Genomic DNA, 14,045 nt, shown 5'->3' on the forward strand with positions numbered 1-14,045 from the left:
ACCTGAAAACATCAGTGGCTTTAAGCAGTATCCCTGGATTGAAGGATGGAGAGGGAGTTCTTGCTTTTCACTGGAAGCTCTTCTGTCCTATTTGATTTTTTTAAAAAGCTGTGTGTATTATTTTAAAAGAACAGGTTTGTTTTCTGTTTTTGTTTTTTGGTATAGGCTTTGGGGGCATCTAGGGGATTCTAGGGGATTCACATCCCTTCCCATCTAAGCTGAAATTTTATCTTCTGGAAAATAGGGATAAAAACCATACTCACCCCACGGAGTTGCTCTGAGGATAAAATGAGGTAATGCATATAAAAGCATACAGACCAGAGTTGGCTGAAATCCAGCATCTATAATTACTAAACATTGTTATTATCAATAATAAACCAAATATGCAGGTAATACCGGAGCCCTGGCACATCGTAGGCACTTAATAATGGGTGAAAGTAGTTATTTAACCCCTCACCAAGGCCTTATAATTCCGCCCCCAACCCGTGACACACTGGCCCCAAGGCTCCGAGTGAACACTTAAATATTGATGTGGTTACTCATTTATTCATCACTCAGCTCTCTGCCGCAGAGTTCGAGGAGGGTGAGCCCCTCTCTCTGGCCTCCCGCGCGGCGGCCTGGCTGCATGCAGGTCCACTGCGCCGGGAGGTTGGAGGCAGCGGCAGCTCACCCGCTTCCAGGTCGCCGATGCGGGACGATCACGTGGCCGGGCGGTAGTCGCTCCGGTTTCACTCTAGCATTTTCCAGGGCAGGGGCGGACTGGAGGAGGGGAGATCGCTGCCCGGGGTCAGGGGAGCGGCAGGGGTGCCCATCACCCTAAGTCCGCGCCAAGAGGATGGCCATCCCGGGAGGGGCGGGCCGGGACCCTTTTAAGACAAGGGCTTTCCAGAGCAAGGACTTCTAGAAGGAAGACGCGGGATTGGCCTGGAGGCGCAGAGCGGGTTTTTTGTACTGGCCGCGGGTGTCGGGCTCCCTACAGGCGAGGCGCGGTTGCTTCAGGCGCCCCCAGCCAGGGGCGGGGCCACCGCGAGAGCCCCGCCTACCCTCTGCAGAGGCCGCGCACCGCCCCCTCCAGCTCCGGGCAGGTCTGCGGCGGCAGGGGCGCAAGCCGCGTACCTGCAGCCCTGTCGCAGCGCCACGCGGGTCGGGGCGGCGGGCGCGGGGCGGGGCAGGGGGCGGGGCGCTGACGTTGCGGCGGGGCCCGGCCCGCGGCCCGGCGGGGCGGGGCGGGGCGGGGAGGCGGCGGCCGGTCGACCCGGCCCAGCCCGCAGCGGCGGCGGCTCTCGGAGCCGGCTCCAGACCGCCCTCTGCCGCGGCCGAGTTTGTCTCCAGGTCCCGGGGTCTGCACCGGCTCGGCCGGCCCTCGCCCGCCGCTTCCCCGCCATGGCCCTGGTGCGGGGCGCGGAGCCGGCGGCGGGGCCTTCCCGCTGGCTTCCCACGCACGTCCAGGTGACCGTGCTGCGGGCCCGCGGGCTGCGGGGCAAGAGCTCGGGCGCGGGCAGCACCAGCGACGCGTACACTGTGATCCAGGTGGGCCGCGAGAAGTACAGCACGTCGGTGGTGGAGAAGACGCACGGCTGCCCAGAGTGGCGTGAGGAGTGCTCCTTCGAGCTGCCGCCCGGCGCCCTGGATGGCCTGCTGCGGGCGCAGGAGGCCGACGCCGGCCAGGCGCCCTGGGCCACGGGCTCCTCCGCCGCCTGCGAGCTGGTGCTCACCACCATGCACCGCTCACTCATCGGCGTCGACAAGTTCCTGGGCCAGGCTATGGTGGCGCTGGACGAGGTCTTCGGCGCAGGCCGCGCCCAGCACACGCAGTGAGTGGGGGGCGCGGGGGCACAGAAACGGCTAAAGGCCTAACCGGTCGGGACTGGTGGGGGATCAGGACCCCTGAAGTTCGGCTGGGCCAGCGAGCCCCTTGCCTCGCGCTCCAGGGCGTAAACCGACAGACACGTTGCTTCTTCGCATTTCGAGGTCGCCTTCAGGCTCCCCTAACGTGCGCTGTGAGGGGCTCGGCCACTGGTGGGTCCCTGGGAGGACTGGGGGAGGTTTAAGTGGTGGCAAACGTTAGGAGTAGATTGTTAAGTAAAGTTAGGAATGAGATCCAGAGGCTTTGGGGCTATGGAAACCTCAAGAAGGGAAATCTTGGGGCCATTCTTAGAACCTCCGGGCCTGCCTCCCTTTCCTCAAAGGGGAGGAGAACTGCGGGCACCTGTCCCTCAGGGGAGTGGAGAGGAACAGCCTTGCCCTATGGGGGAAGGAAGTCCAGGTGTCTTCCTCCAGGGCGAGGTTGAATGTTGATTTCCCCACTAAAGGTAGAAGCTGGCTGCATAGGGCATTTGCCTCTTGCCTGGCTCTCAAGATGCCCTCCACTATCTAGAGATGCCCCCCCTGGATCCTGTCCCTCTGTGTCTTGTGTCCCTGGTCTGGGGACTGGAGGAGCTCCTAAGTAAAGGAAGGAAACGCTTGAGTCAGCTTTCCAGTGGCCTGCCTGCCTGCCCTGCCCTGCCGGAGGTAGAGGCAGCCGCATGGTTAATGCACAGCGGGAGATTACCTCCTGGTCACTCCACCTCAATGGGCCAGTGGGTTTTTTAATCATTTATTTTGGCAGCATTTACCCTTGCCTGTGTCAAGATCAAAGCTTCAGCCTTGGAGCCCCATTTCCTGTTTTGGGCTTGGGCAGGAGCTGGAAGCCAGTCCCCAGGGCTGACAGCCTGCTGTGGGATCAGTCAAATGGTTAACTTCAGAGTAACCTGGATAGGAGGATAAGGGGATTGGGGCAGGACTGTGCCTTAGGTCTGGAGAGGTGCGGTAAAGGTTTGCCCCAGTGGCATGGCATCCACTGAGTAAAGAAATCCAGGAAGGCTTGCTGGAGGAGGGAGATGAACTTGGTGCAAATCCAAATGAAAGCAGGATTTAGGTAGAAAGGATCTGACCTTGAATGTTTTCCGAAACGTGGGTGTGGAATGGCCTTCTTGGCTGGCTCTCTGTGGCCTGGGATGGGGAGGGTGATAGTGCAGGGCAAGTTCCAGGCATAGCTGTGACCTGACTCCCTCTCCCCATCCCCTGGCCTGCTCCCCTCCTTCCTTCATGACTTGCTGTTTGGTGGCTGGCTGTGGGATCATGTGGTATAGCGTGGCCCTTGTTTTGTTTTTTTCCTCCTTTCTGTCCTCTCCCTCCTTCCTGGTTCCTGGAGCCCAAGGGGGTGGGTATATGGGGTGAAAAGCTCTCCCCTGGATCTCTTACCCCATTTTCAGAAGAGGTGCCTGTCCCCCATATCATTCTCCCCCTTCCCCCAGTCCGCCCTCCACCAATCAGCTACTCTGACCAGACTGGTAGATGACACATCTGTTCAGGGGTGCTGGGGGAACAGGAGGAGGCAGACCAAAAAAAGGCTCCAGGCCTGCGGGGAGCAGCTTCTTTGTTTTTTCCAGTTCCTGCCCTTGCTTTCCTCTTGGCCTCTGGATCTTCCTTAGCTGAGCTGGCCAAGCCTGTAGGTCCAGGTGGTCCTATTTTCAGCCAAGAACAGTCTGTCTTGGAGAATTTGACTTACCACCTCTTGATCTGAATGGGAGCCTTAATTTACTTTATAGAAATCATCTTTTCCACTAGGATCTTTCCACACCCACCTGGCTGTTTTCTCTGATGTATCGACTTGATTTATTTATAGAACTGGGAGGGAACAGGAGTAAGGAGGGTCAGTTAGGGTGGGCAGAGGAAAGTCTGTGAAGTTGACCTGGTCCTCTAGTTTACTGGACCTGACAGCATGCCCACTGACAGAGGAGGAGGGCTGTCACCCCCGCAGTGGTCCACACCTCTGGATCTACTGGCTAATCCTGGTGGTATTTTCTGGAGCACCCCGGTGTGGGCTACTGAGACTGTCTAAATGCTTCCTTGTAGGGAGAGGGCAAGGCAGAGAAGACCAGGGTGTACCCTCCTCAGCTTTGAATAATGGTAGAAAAGAACAGTATCTACTCCTTAACTCCAGGAGTTGGCTCTGGTGGTTTCTGGCAGGGCAGATGGTGGCCCTTTGCCAAGAGAGAACCTGAGTGGGGAAGAGCACCATTGTGGTTAGGAAGGGGCTGTGGAGTGGCACTGGACAGATCCCAGTCTCAAAACTGCTACCTGTGTTTACAGGTGACAAGTCATGTAAACTCTTGGTGCCTCAGTTTTCACATCTGTAAAATGGAGATAATTTACACCTTCATAGGGTTAATGTGAGGGATGAAATGAAAATGCAACTTAAGTACCTAGTGCAGTCCCTGTACGTGGTAGGTGGTGAGTACAGAGCAGTGATGGTGAAGGGAGCTTTTGGTAACAGTGTCTGGTAGCCCTAGTGTGGAAGAGTTCCCCTGCCCTAGAAGAGCTTCTTATGTGATGGGGAAGAGAGTCCAGAACTTAGAGCCTAGGAAAGCCTCAGGATGGATTACACATAAGAGTACGAGAGTTCCCAACAAAATGAGCTGGCCCTTTGCAGATCTCTGAGTTCTATTTGCTGCTAGAGGTTCAAGAACTAGGGCTGGGCTTGAGAGGCCTCTGCAATCCTGAAGCCAGGCTCAGATAAGCCTGCAGCTCTACAGCTGTCCTCCCTGGCAGCCCTACCTGGACCTGGCCCTGCCCTGTTGGGAAGGAAGGACGGCCCAGGGCTTAAAAACCTGGAGGCTGGGGTTTCACTCCCAGTTCCGTGACTTACCAGCAGGCAGGACTTACCCCACTTCCTCACTTCTAAAAAGATAATGATAATAATCATAGAGCTGTACAGATTAAATAAGACATCATCAGTAAAAGCCTTAATATAGTTCTGGATACATAGAAGCTCTCAAAATATTGAGAGTGCGGTGGTGACTCTGGGGCCCTGCTTTGTGTGAGGATGGTTGCTGGGGTTGAAGGTGCCTCAGCAGCCTCTAAAGGTCTTGTGTCAGTGGGGCAGTCTTTGAGATGAGGAATTTCATCGGAGGCTTCCAAATAATTGAAGAGGAGATTCTCAAAACAAAATGTAATGGTAGTACACAGGAAACTAATGATCTCCACCTCCCTCAGTAGAACTGTCCAGGGATCCCCATGGTTCCCATGGGTCTGGAAATCCTGAGATGCTTCTCAGCGATTTATTTTCAGGTTTTTACCTTCAACATCCTTCTTTTTTTTTCTTTCTTTTTTTTTTTTGAGATAGCATCTCATTCTGTTGCCCAGGTTGGAGTGCAGTGGTGGAATCTTGGCTCACTGCAATCTCCACCTCCCAGGTTCAAGCGATTCTTGCCTCAGCCTCCCGAGTACCTGGGATGACAGACACGCACCACCACACCCGGCTAATTTTTGTATTGTTAGTAGAGACAGGGTTTCGCCATGTTGGCCAGGCTGATCTTGAACTGCTGGCCTCAGGTAATCCACCTGCCTTGGCTTCCCAAAGTGTTGGGATTATAGGCATGAGCCACCAGGCCTGGCCCAACATTCTTCTTAGCACTCCCCAGTGGGTGCCCTGTATTTGCCTCCCTGCCTCCCAAGACAGGGACGGGATGGTGGTGGTTAGTTAGTGCTCTTGTTCCCTGTGGGGTCCGATGGATCATTTGGACCTTTCTGGCCTTTATGCTGTTAGTGTGGATCACACCCTCAAGGGAGTAGACCTGGATATATCAGGAGAAGGAGGGAAGGAAGCAGCAGCAAAGGTTTTGGAGAAGACAGGGTATCTCCCATAAGGCCATTTTGCTTGGGGAAACCTGGTCTTTGCCCTCTTGAATGCTGGTCTTTGTGTGTTTTACGGGAGAAGGAGGAGAGAGCACAACTCTGTTATGTGGAGCCCCTGTCCACCTTCTCCCTTATCCTGATAGGGGTGAAATGAATGATCCCTGTGGTAAGGCCTGGAGTTTGGCGGCCAGGGTCATCGTCCTGGGCCTGCTGGATCAATGGCTAGAGGCTGGGCTGTTGGGAAAGCAAAGGCTGTGGGTTCAGCTAGAGTTGGGATCAGTTTGTCTTTTTTCATCACAAAGACTAAAACTGTTGTGACCATGAATAGTGGCCCCCAAAAGGCTCCATCAGCCCCTGCTTAGACTGTGGCACTGGGCAAGGGAGCTTGGGGACCCATGGCTGTGGAGGATGTAGGTTGGAGACAAGAGCCTTCTGCCTGGCTGGTCATGGTGTTCTGAGACCTCCTTAGGAGGGTGGGTTTGGGGGCACTGGGTGGTGCCGGAGAGGACATGCATCCTATTGGCCTAAGGTTGGGATGGTCTTTGAGGGCTTCCATCTATGTCCTAGCCCACAGACAGCCTGCATGAAACTGTTGTGGGCAGATTGTGTGTGACCCCACAGCCTTCTCTCTGCTGGCTTCTGGGTATGACTGCTCCTTGGGAAACGGCCGTGGTCACTTGAGCCCCTGGCCTTGGCTCCTGCTCCAGCCCCACAGCTGGCATGGGAGGCCTGTGGGGCTGCTGGGGAGGCCTGCTCTGGCTGCAGAGGAAGGGTGTGGCTGCACTCAGAAGCCAGTCATTGGTATGCAGAGGCTCCACTGCCCTTAGTTATTTTTTTTATTTGGGGTAGTTTTTATTTGGGGTTGTTTGAGCAGCAGCGTCTGGGGGTGTGGGGTGGGGTAGGAAGTATGACTCCTCAGTCAGGCTAGTCAGCTTCTCTTCTCTAGCCCAGCAGCTTCCCCTACCCTCCCCATCTGCCTCTGGCCCTGAGCCCTGGCTGGGACCAGGGACTTTCAAGGGACCTGTGGTCAGCCCCATCTCTGCCCTGCCTGCCCCTCCTTGTAGGCAGCTGGCTGCAAGGCACAGCTCAGCAGAGCCACATCCTGGCGACCTTGAGGGCTGACCTTCTCCTGTGCTGGGAGCTGCCCGCCCCACTTGTCACTGCTGCCACCTCAGTGCTCTGACGTTCTTGTCTAAACCACTGGTCTGGCCTTGTCCAGATGTTCTCCTGCCCTTCCCACCCTGCGCAGGGACAGATGATTAACATAAGAACAGGAGCTGTCGTTGCTCTGCTCTAGGGGAAGCAGTCCTCTTTTTCTTTCCTCTGCAAAATGGTGTTGCCATGAAGCAGTTTTGCTCTTCCCCACAGCCAAGTAATAAAAATGAGTCCTCTGTGCACCTGGCAGTCCCCTCCCCCCAGGAGTCTGATTACTGTGCCCCTACTGAGGTGGCCTGAGGTTCTTTCTACCTTGGGAACAATGGTGGCCAGAGAGGAGAAGGGCTTGGGCGGTCACATGAGGCTTCTGTGTGGAGCTGGGGCCTTGCCACTCAGGAGCAGTAAGCAGGGCCTCCCAAAGCAGGGCTCCCGGGAGCAGCCAGCACCTCCCAGAAGCTGCTGGGTGGGGGGGGGTACCACAGGCCACCTTGACCTTCTGTTCACCTGGTAGTGGGGAAGGGAGCACACTCTTACTCATGGGACTGCAGCATGGGAGCTGGAAGAGGGCTTAGACGAGGAAACTGAGGCTTGCAGAGGGAGAGCAGCACACTCTTACCACCCAGCACTTAGTGGAGGCTGTGCTCTGTGTGGTTTCCATTAGACCCTGGCAGCCCACAGAGCTGTAGGATTTGGGGTGAAGGAGAGATGGCATTCGGAGCCCTGCATGCGTCCCAGGATTTCTGTGGAAGTGCCTGTGGGGTTTTAGAGAGATGGGGACATTGGGCTTCTCTGCTGACCTGGAAGAGCAGTGCAGTCCAAAGGCAGTGCTGGAGGCCTGAAAGGCCAAGTGTAGACTATTGGTGGGGGAGACCTGGATATCCCCCTACACTCGGAGGAAGTTCTGCAGCCAAGTGCTGTGTTTTTGGGCCTAGACAGGGAGCCCTGGAGATGTTCAGAGCAGACAGGGCCACTGGGGCTGGCTGTGGTCAAGACAGACCTCTGTAAGGAGGGCACATACACCAGAGATCTGTTGGCCATCACGGAACCCATCTGCCTCCCCAGCCTGCTCTGAATCCCCACACCTGGAGCATGTGGCACTCTGTTTTGGTGCATTATTTTTGTTGCCTGGTTGGTCTCGTTCGTTGCTGATGAAGGCCTTTCTAGGTGCTGGCACTATTCTAAAGACTGGACTTCTATTTGCCCACAGCAAGTTCTTGAGGTGTAGGTGCTGTTTAACAGCTGAGGAAACCTTGGCACCAAGAGGTAAAGTGATTTTTCTTTTTCTTCCTTTTTTTGGGGTGGGGTCAGGGTCTGGCTCCCTCACTTGGCCTGGAGTGCAGTGGTGCCATCATAGCTCACTGTAGCCATAAATTCCTGGGCTCAAGTGATCCTCTTGCCTGGGCTTCCGAAAGTGCTGAGATTATAGGCATGAGTCACTGGACTTGAACTGAGTTGGCTTTTTTTTTTTTTCCTAAAGGCACACAGTACATGGCAAAGTTAGGATGTGAACCCACGCAGTCTGGCTTCAGAGTCTATGCTCTTGGCTACCACACCACACTGCCGACCTCAGTCTTCCCCCATGACTCTGCTCTGCACAGGGCCAGGTGCTCAGCCGCTGCCTGCTGAGGATTCCTCTCTCCTTCTTGACATGGATCTTGGGCATTAATTTGGTGCTCTGTAAGCATGATCTGCTTCTCCTCGGTGAGCCCTTGGTTTATTGGATTAAGCACATTTGGTCTGCAGCTCTAGCCTTGTGTCTTGTCCCAGAGGCTAGGGGTGTTGTCTGGTACTTTGGGAGGGAATCATTGCAACCAGATACCTCTCAGGAGTGGAGTGAGGGCTGGGTGTGGTGGCTTACACCTGTAATCCCAGCACTTTGGGAGGCCAAGTCAGGCAGATCACTGGCGGCCAAGAGTTCAAGAGCAACCTAGGCAACATAGCAAGACTCCATTTCTACAAAAATACAAAAATTAGCTGGGTGTGGTGGTACGTGCCAGTAGTCCCAGCTACTCAGGAGGCTGAAGTGAGAGGATCACTTGAGCCCTGGAGGTCAAGGGTATAATGAACAATGATTGCCCCACTGTATTCCACCCTGGGTAACAGAGCAGAAAAAAAAAAAAAAGAGTGGAATGAGGCCTGAGACGATTGGCCAGGGCACTTTCCACCCTGGGGAGATTTGCTTCCTTCAAGCAGGGCTTGAGGGTATCGGCACATACCAGACTCCGTGATCCTTCCTTAGACGTCACATGCTGGTTTTACTGTGAAAAAACACCAAGCCATCTTGTTCTTCCTCCTGCAGCAATATAGTCAATTTGCTATTTTTTCCCTTCTGTTTAACAATATCCAGGAAGCAATTACTGGACAACCATTGTAACTACTGTGCCTAGGTCAGTGCTGTGGAGGAAACCAGGAAAATGAAGTGGATAGCCCTCTCTCTAGAAGGGCTAAAATATGTTTGAGACAAGCCTAATGCAGCAAGGACAATTCTTCTGCAAAGCAGCATATAAAAAGTGTGAGAGCCAGGCGGGGTGGCTCACGCCTATAATCCCAGCACTTTGGGAGCCTGAGTCGGGCAGATCAGGAGGTCAGGAGTTCAAGACCAGCCTGGCCAATATGGTGAAACCCTGTCTCTACTAAAAATACAAAAATTAGCCAGGTGTGGTGGCATGCACCTGTAGTCCCAGCTACTCGGGAGGCTGAGGCAGAAGAATCGCTCTAACTCAGAAGGCGGAGGTTGCAGTGAGCAGAGATCGTTCCGTTGCACTCCAGCCTAGGTGACAGTGCGCGACTCTGTCTAAAAAATAATAATAAATAAGTAAATAAATAAATAAATAAAAGTGTGAGACAATGAGGACGTTAGGAGAAGGGAGAGCTCACCAGTTGGAGTGATCAGGGTGGGCTTCTTGGGAGAGGCAAGGCCTTGAATAACAGATGAGACCTGATTGGAGGCAGGGTGAGCTGGAGGCAGGGGAACTGCGACTGTGGTGGGACTGGGCCAGGAGAGTGAGTGAGGGGAGCCAAGCTTAGTTTCCTGTGTTCCGCTCTCAGCAAAACAGCCTGACTTTCTTTACCTCCTATTTACTTTTTTTTTTTTTATGGAGATGGAATCTTGCACTGTCACCTGGGCTGGGTGCAATGGCTCGATCTTGGCTCACTGCAATCTCTGCCTCCCAGATTGACACGATTCTCCTGCCTCTTCTGACTACCTGCGATTACAGGTGCATACCACCATGCCCGGCTAATTTTTTGTATTTTTAGTAGAGACGGGGGTTCACCAAGTTGGCCAGACTGATCTCGAACTTCTGACCTTGTGATCCACCCGCCTCAGCCTTTCAAAGTGCTGGGATTACAGGCGTGAGCCACTGCGCCCAGTCACTTTTTTTTTTTTTTTTTTTGAGACAGAATCTTGCTTTGTTGCCCAGGCTGGAGTACAGTGGCATGATCTTGGCTCACTGCAACCTTTGCTTCCTGGGTTCAAGTGATTCTCCTGCCTCAGCCTCCCAAGTAGCTTGGACTACAGGTGCATGCCACCACGCCTAGCTAATTTTTGTATTTTTAGTAGAGATGCAGTTTTGCCGTGTTGGCCAAGCTGGTCTCCAACTCCTAACCTCAAGTGATACCCCTACCTCAGCCTCCCAAAGTGCTGGGATTACAGGAGTGAGCCACTGCACCCGGCCCCTATTTACTTTTGAGTAGTTCACCTGGTCCAAATTCTAAAGGTACAGAAGGGCACATAATGAAAAAACTTTCCCTTGCCCCAGCCTTGAGTCACCTAGCTCCTCTCTGCAGAGGCATCCAATATTACCAGTTCTTGTGTAACCTTCTAAAGGTATTTTCTGCATTTTGAGGCAAATGCATCGCATATTTTCTTCCCTCCCTCCTTTCTGTTTGCCCAGATGCAATATTCTCACCACACAGTTCTGTACCTCCCATGAGCCTGGTGGGGGAGTTACTGTTTTTTTCCCCCTATTGTGGGGTCTGCACTGAGACCTTGGCAGAGGGGACCATAGCCACTTGGTCTTGTCTTCCTGGATCTGAGTCTCCTGCTCAGTGTGAATAGGGGTCAGGAGCACACTGGGAGGGGGATGTGTTAAGTGGAATTTCTTCTTTGTTTTTCCACTTGCCAGAAGATCCCCTGAGAGCGGTCATCCTGCTGCTTCTCTCCTTCCTCCTGGGCAGGGTCGTTGCTTTTTGGTCCTGAGCCACCTCACTTACATGGGGCTGATACTGGCCTGTAAAAGGCCTTTGATAGACAACCCACATCTTTCTGTGTGGTTTGACCTACTTTTAAGGGTGCCTTTCCAGCATCACCTCATTTCATTCTTCCCTGAGGGCAGATGGGGGACCACCATCTTTGCAAATACAGAGACTGGGGTCTCAGGAGGTAGATTGACCTGTCTAGGGTCACATGACTCTTTAGTGGCAGCCAGATTTCTGATACCTAAGCCTGATGCTTTTCTCTGTACATTGTGCTGTCACCCCTACATCTTTTTTCTGTTGCTCTCTGTGGTTTGACTTGTCTCCAGGCATTTTTGCAGCTTTTCCTTGTGCTGAGTGAGCTGACTGTGATAGACCGTTGGAGCTATAGCACCAGGATGAGGATTAGATGAAGTGCGTGTGCCCAGGAGGGAGGGAGGCTGGACCTGGCCGTAGTCTGAGGAGGGCTGAGTGAGCTGTCCCCACAGAGGCAGGGGGAGCTAATGAGAACCTGGGCTCCCTCCAAGAGTTGCTGGTGCCAGGCATGGTGCCAGAGGAGGTGATAAGAATCATCTTCTGGCCTGATAAGAGGCCATATCCTGTCCTGCAATTATGTCTGGCTTGCAGTTTTATTGTAGATACCAAATCAAAGGGTGGGGTAGGCAGTGGATGCCGGGAGACAGCAGGGGTTGGCTTGAGGCCCACACAGCTCCTGTGTGCCGGTGTGAGGCAGGCTGCTGGGAGAGGAGAGGAGGCATCAGGGTGGAGGAGGCTCTGGAGAAAAGCGTTTTCCAACTGTCTCACCAAACTCTGATTATAATAGTTCTAGTTTCACTTTACCTTGTCTTTAGCTGCCTGATTTTATCACCCTCATTTTATAGAGGTGAAATGGCTGCTTCAAGCCATTTAGTAAGGCAGAGCCAGGATTAGAACCCAGGTCTCCCATCTTCTAGTCCACCGTGGTTCTCACACAATGCCCTTAATATCATTGCTTTTCCAACTTATTTCTGAGACGAAGCTGAGCCCTGCCAATTCCGTCGTTTACCCAGTACATGTTAGAAGATGTTCTACGTCTTGGGCCCTGTCTCAGGTGGTGAGAGATAAGTGGTAGATGACTGTCCCTGCTGCCAGCAGTAGTGACAGTCCAGAATGGAGGGGCTCTGCCACAGTTCTGCTGCAGGAGGTGAAAAGGGGGTGCTTCCAGGGGACCCCCGGCCCTCCTACCTTCCCCATTGTTCCTGTCCTAGTTCAGTCTTTAAAAAAAAATTTTTTTTTTAACCTCTGCTCTGGACTGTTACCTTAGCTCCTGCAGCCATTTTATAAACCAGAGTGCCAGTTTACTAATTAATGGTGAGAAATAACTGCTAAGGCACTAGGAGTTGCTCAGGTCAGCCTGGCCATGGGACCTGCCCTGGGCTGTGACTGCCCCTTGCTGGTCCCCTGCCTCACCTCTCTGCTGTCCCTTTCCCTGCCGTCGCATCCTCTTCCTGCAACATAGTGTCAGTCCTGTCCTTGTGTTGTACCCTGTCATGCATTTCAGGGCCCAGAATACATCTATGGCTCCATAGTGTGACGTTAGCGGCAGTCTCCTCCTCCTGTCGCACATCTGTAGTCTGTGTGTTGTGTCCCTCACACCCGAAATGTCTCCTTAACCCATCCTCACCTCTTTCCCACCCGTTGTTTAGGGCCCAGTTTAAATGCCATGTCCTGCACCCTCCTCCTGAAATCATCAAACCCCTCCCCTTGAGCCTTCCTGTGCGCTTCATTTGTGCATTTTTGTGGTGTCAATCACCACCTTCCGTCAGCTATGTGGCTGTCTTCTCCACCAAGGCATAAGATCTTCAGAGACACCTTGGTTCTTGTTTCTGGTAAATACTTGGGGAACATTGGAGCAGAGGCCTGGCTGAGGCCTCCTCTGGTTGGGTGGGATCTCGCCGATGTATGCTCTGTGTTGTTAAGGGGTGGTGGGTGTCAGGCTGGCTGTCAGGATCCCATGTGGGGCTGTCAGCCCTGGTGCAGTGGTGAGCGGGCGGGCTGATATGTTCACAGGTGTTCACAGGGGTGCTGATGAGTGCAGGGGCTGAGGGAGGAGAGCAGGGTGTGGGGTTCAGTCTTAAGGAGAGAAAGCCTGTGTCCTGGCCCGAGACCTACCCCCCCGACCTCTGTAGGAGTCTGATGTCAATCCACCATCATCCCAGGTGGGAGCAGGAGAGTGTCAGTGCACCCTAAATGCTTCAGTATGCTTCTCCAGCCCACTCCAACAGATGCGGGTGCCTTTAAAAAGACATAGCCTTAATCCTGTCCTCACACAAAATCAACAATTCCTTAGTAATCATCTAATACTCAGCCCACATGTAAGTCGTCCTGATATCTAAAATGCCTCTTCATAGGTGGTTTGTTGAGTCAGGAGCCAAATGGGTAACCGGCTGTTATGTCTGCTCGTGGCACATCTCCCCCTTTGGACAGTTCCTGCCCCTCTAGTTCATGCTGTCACCTGGTGAGGAACCAGGCCATCTGTCCTTGAGACTGTCAGACATTATGGCCCTGGCTACTTGGTTCCTTGTGATGGCCTGTACCCTGATTCACCACCCCTGGATACTAGGCCCCCTGGCAAGAGTCCTTCCGAGGGGCTGGCTAAGCCTTGCTTCACCTGGGGAGGCCCATCTAACTGCAGCCCACCCTCAGTGAAGCCCTGATGAAGCAGTGGGTTCTGGATGGTTAGCCCCCCAGCTATTCTGAGTCCTCCCCTGACACCAGCCTTTCTCCCAGAGCTTTCGGTGTCCACTGATGATTGTCTATATAGGTCTGAATTTCTTGTATACCAGCAGGAGGCCTGGTATAAGGATGAGCTTTCTCTCTCACTGTTTGGTCACTGCAGCAGGAATGGCAGGCCGGCGTAGGTTGCAGTGAGCTGAGATTGCACCACTGCACTCCAGCCTGGACGAGAGAGCGAGACTCCATCTCAAACACACACACACACACACACACACACACACACACACACACACACACAC

General features: G+C 53.6%; 1 protein-coding gene across 3 annotated transcripts in view; it reads left to right on the forward strand.

The window, feature by feature from the left end:
* The first annotated feature begins 1,171 nt into the window (after window positions 1-1,171).
* RAB11FIP5 (RAB11 family interacting protein 5) overlaps window positions 1,172-14,045 on the forward strand; it is a 38,717-nt gene continuing 25,843 nt past the window's right edge. For all 3 annotated transcript variants that reach the window (XM_032291731.1, XM_032291732.1, XM_032291733.1), the window contains exon 1: window positions 1,172-1,814. In XM_032291731.1, coding sequence (XP_032147622.1) covers window positions 1,384-1,814 — 431 coding nt within the window. In that variant the 5' untranslated portion in view covers window positions 1,172-1,383. The remainder of the gene's footprint in view (window positions 1,815-14,045) is intronic.

The sequence above is a fragment of the Sapajus apella genome, unplaced genomic scaffold, assembly GCF_009761245.1.
Source record: "Sapajus apella isolate SASKATOON/1434 unplaced genomic scaffold, GSC_monkey_1.0 scaffold26, whole genome shotgun sequence".
Taxonomy (NCBI): domain Eukaryota; kingdom Metazoa; phylum Chordata; class Mammalia; order Primates; family Cebidae; genus Sapajus; species Sapajus apella.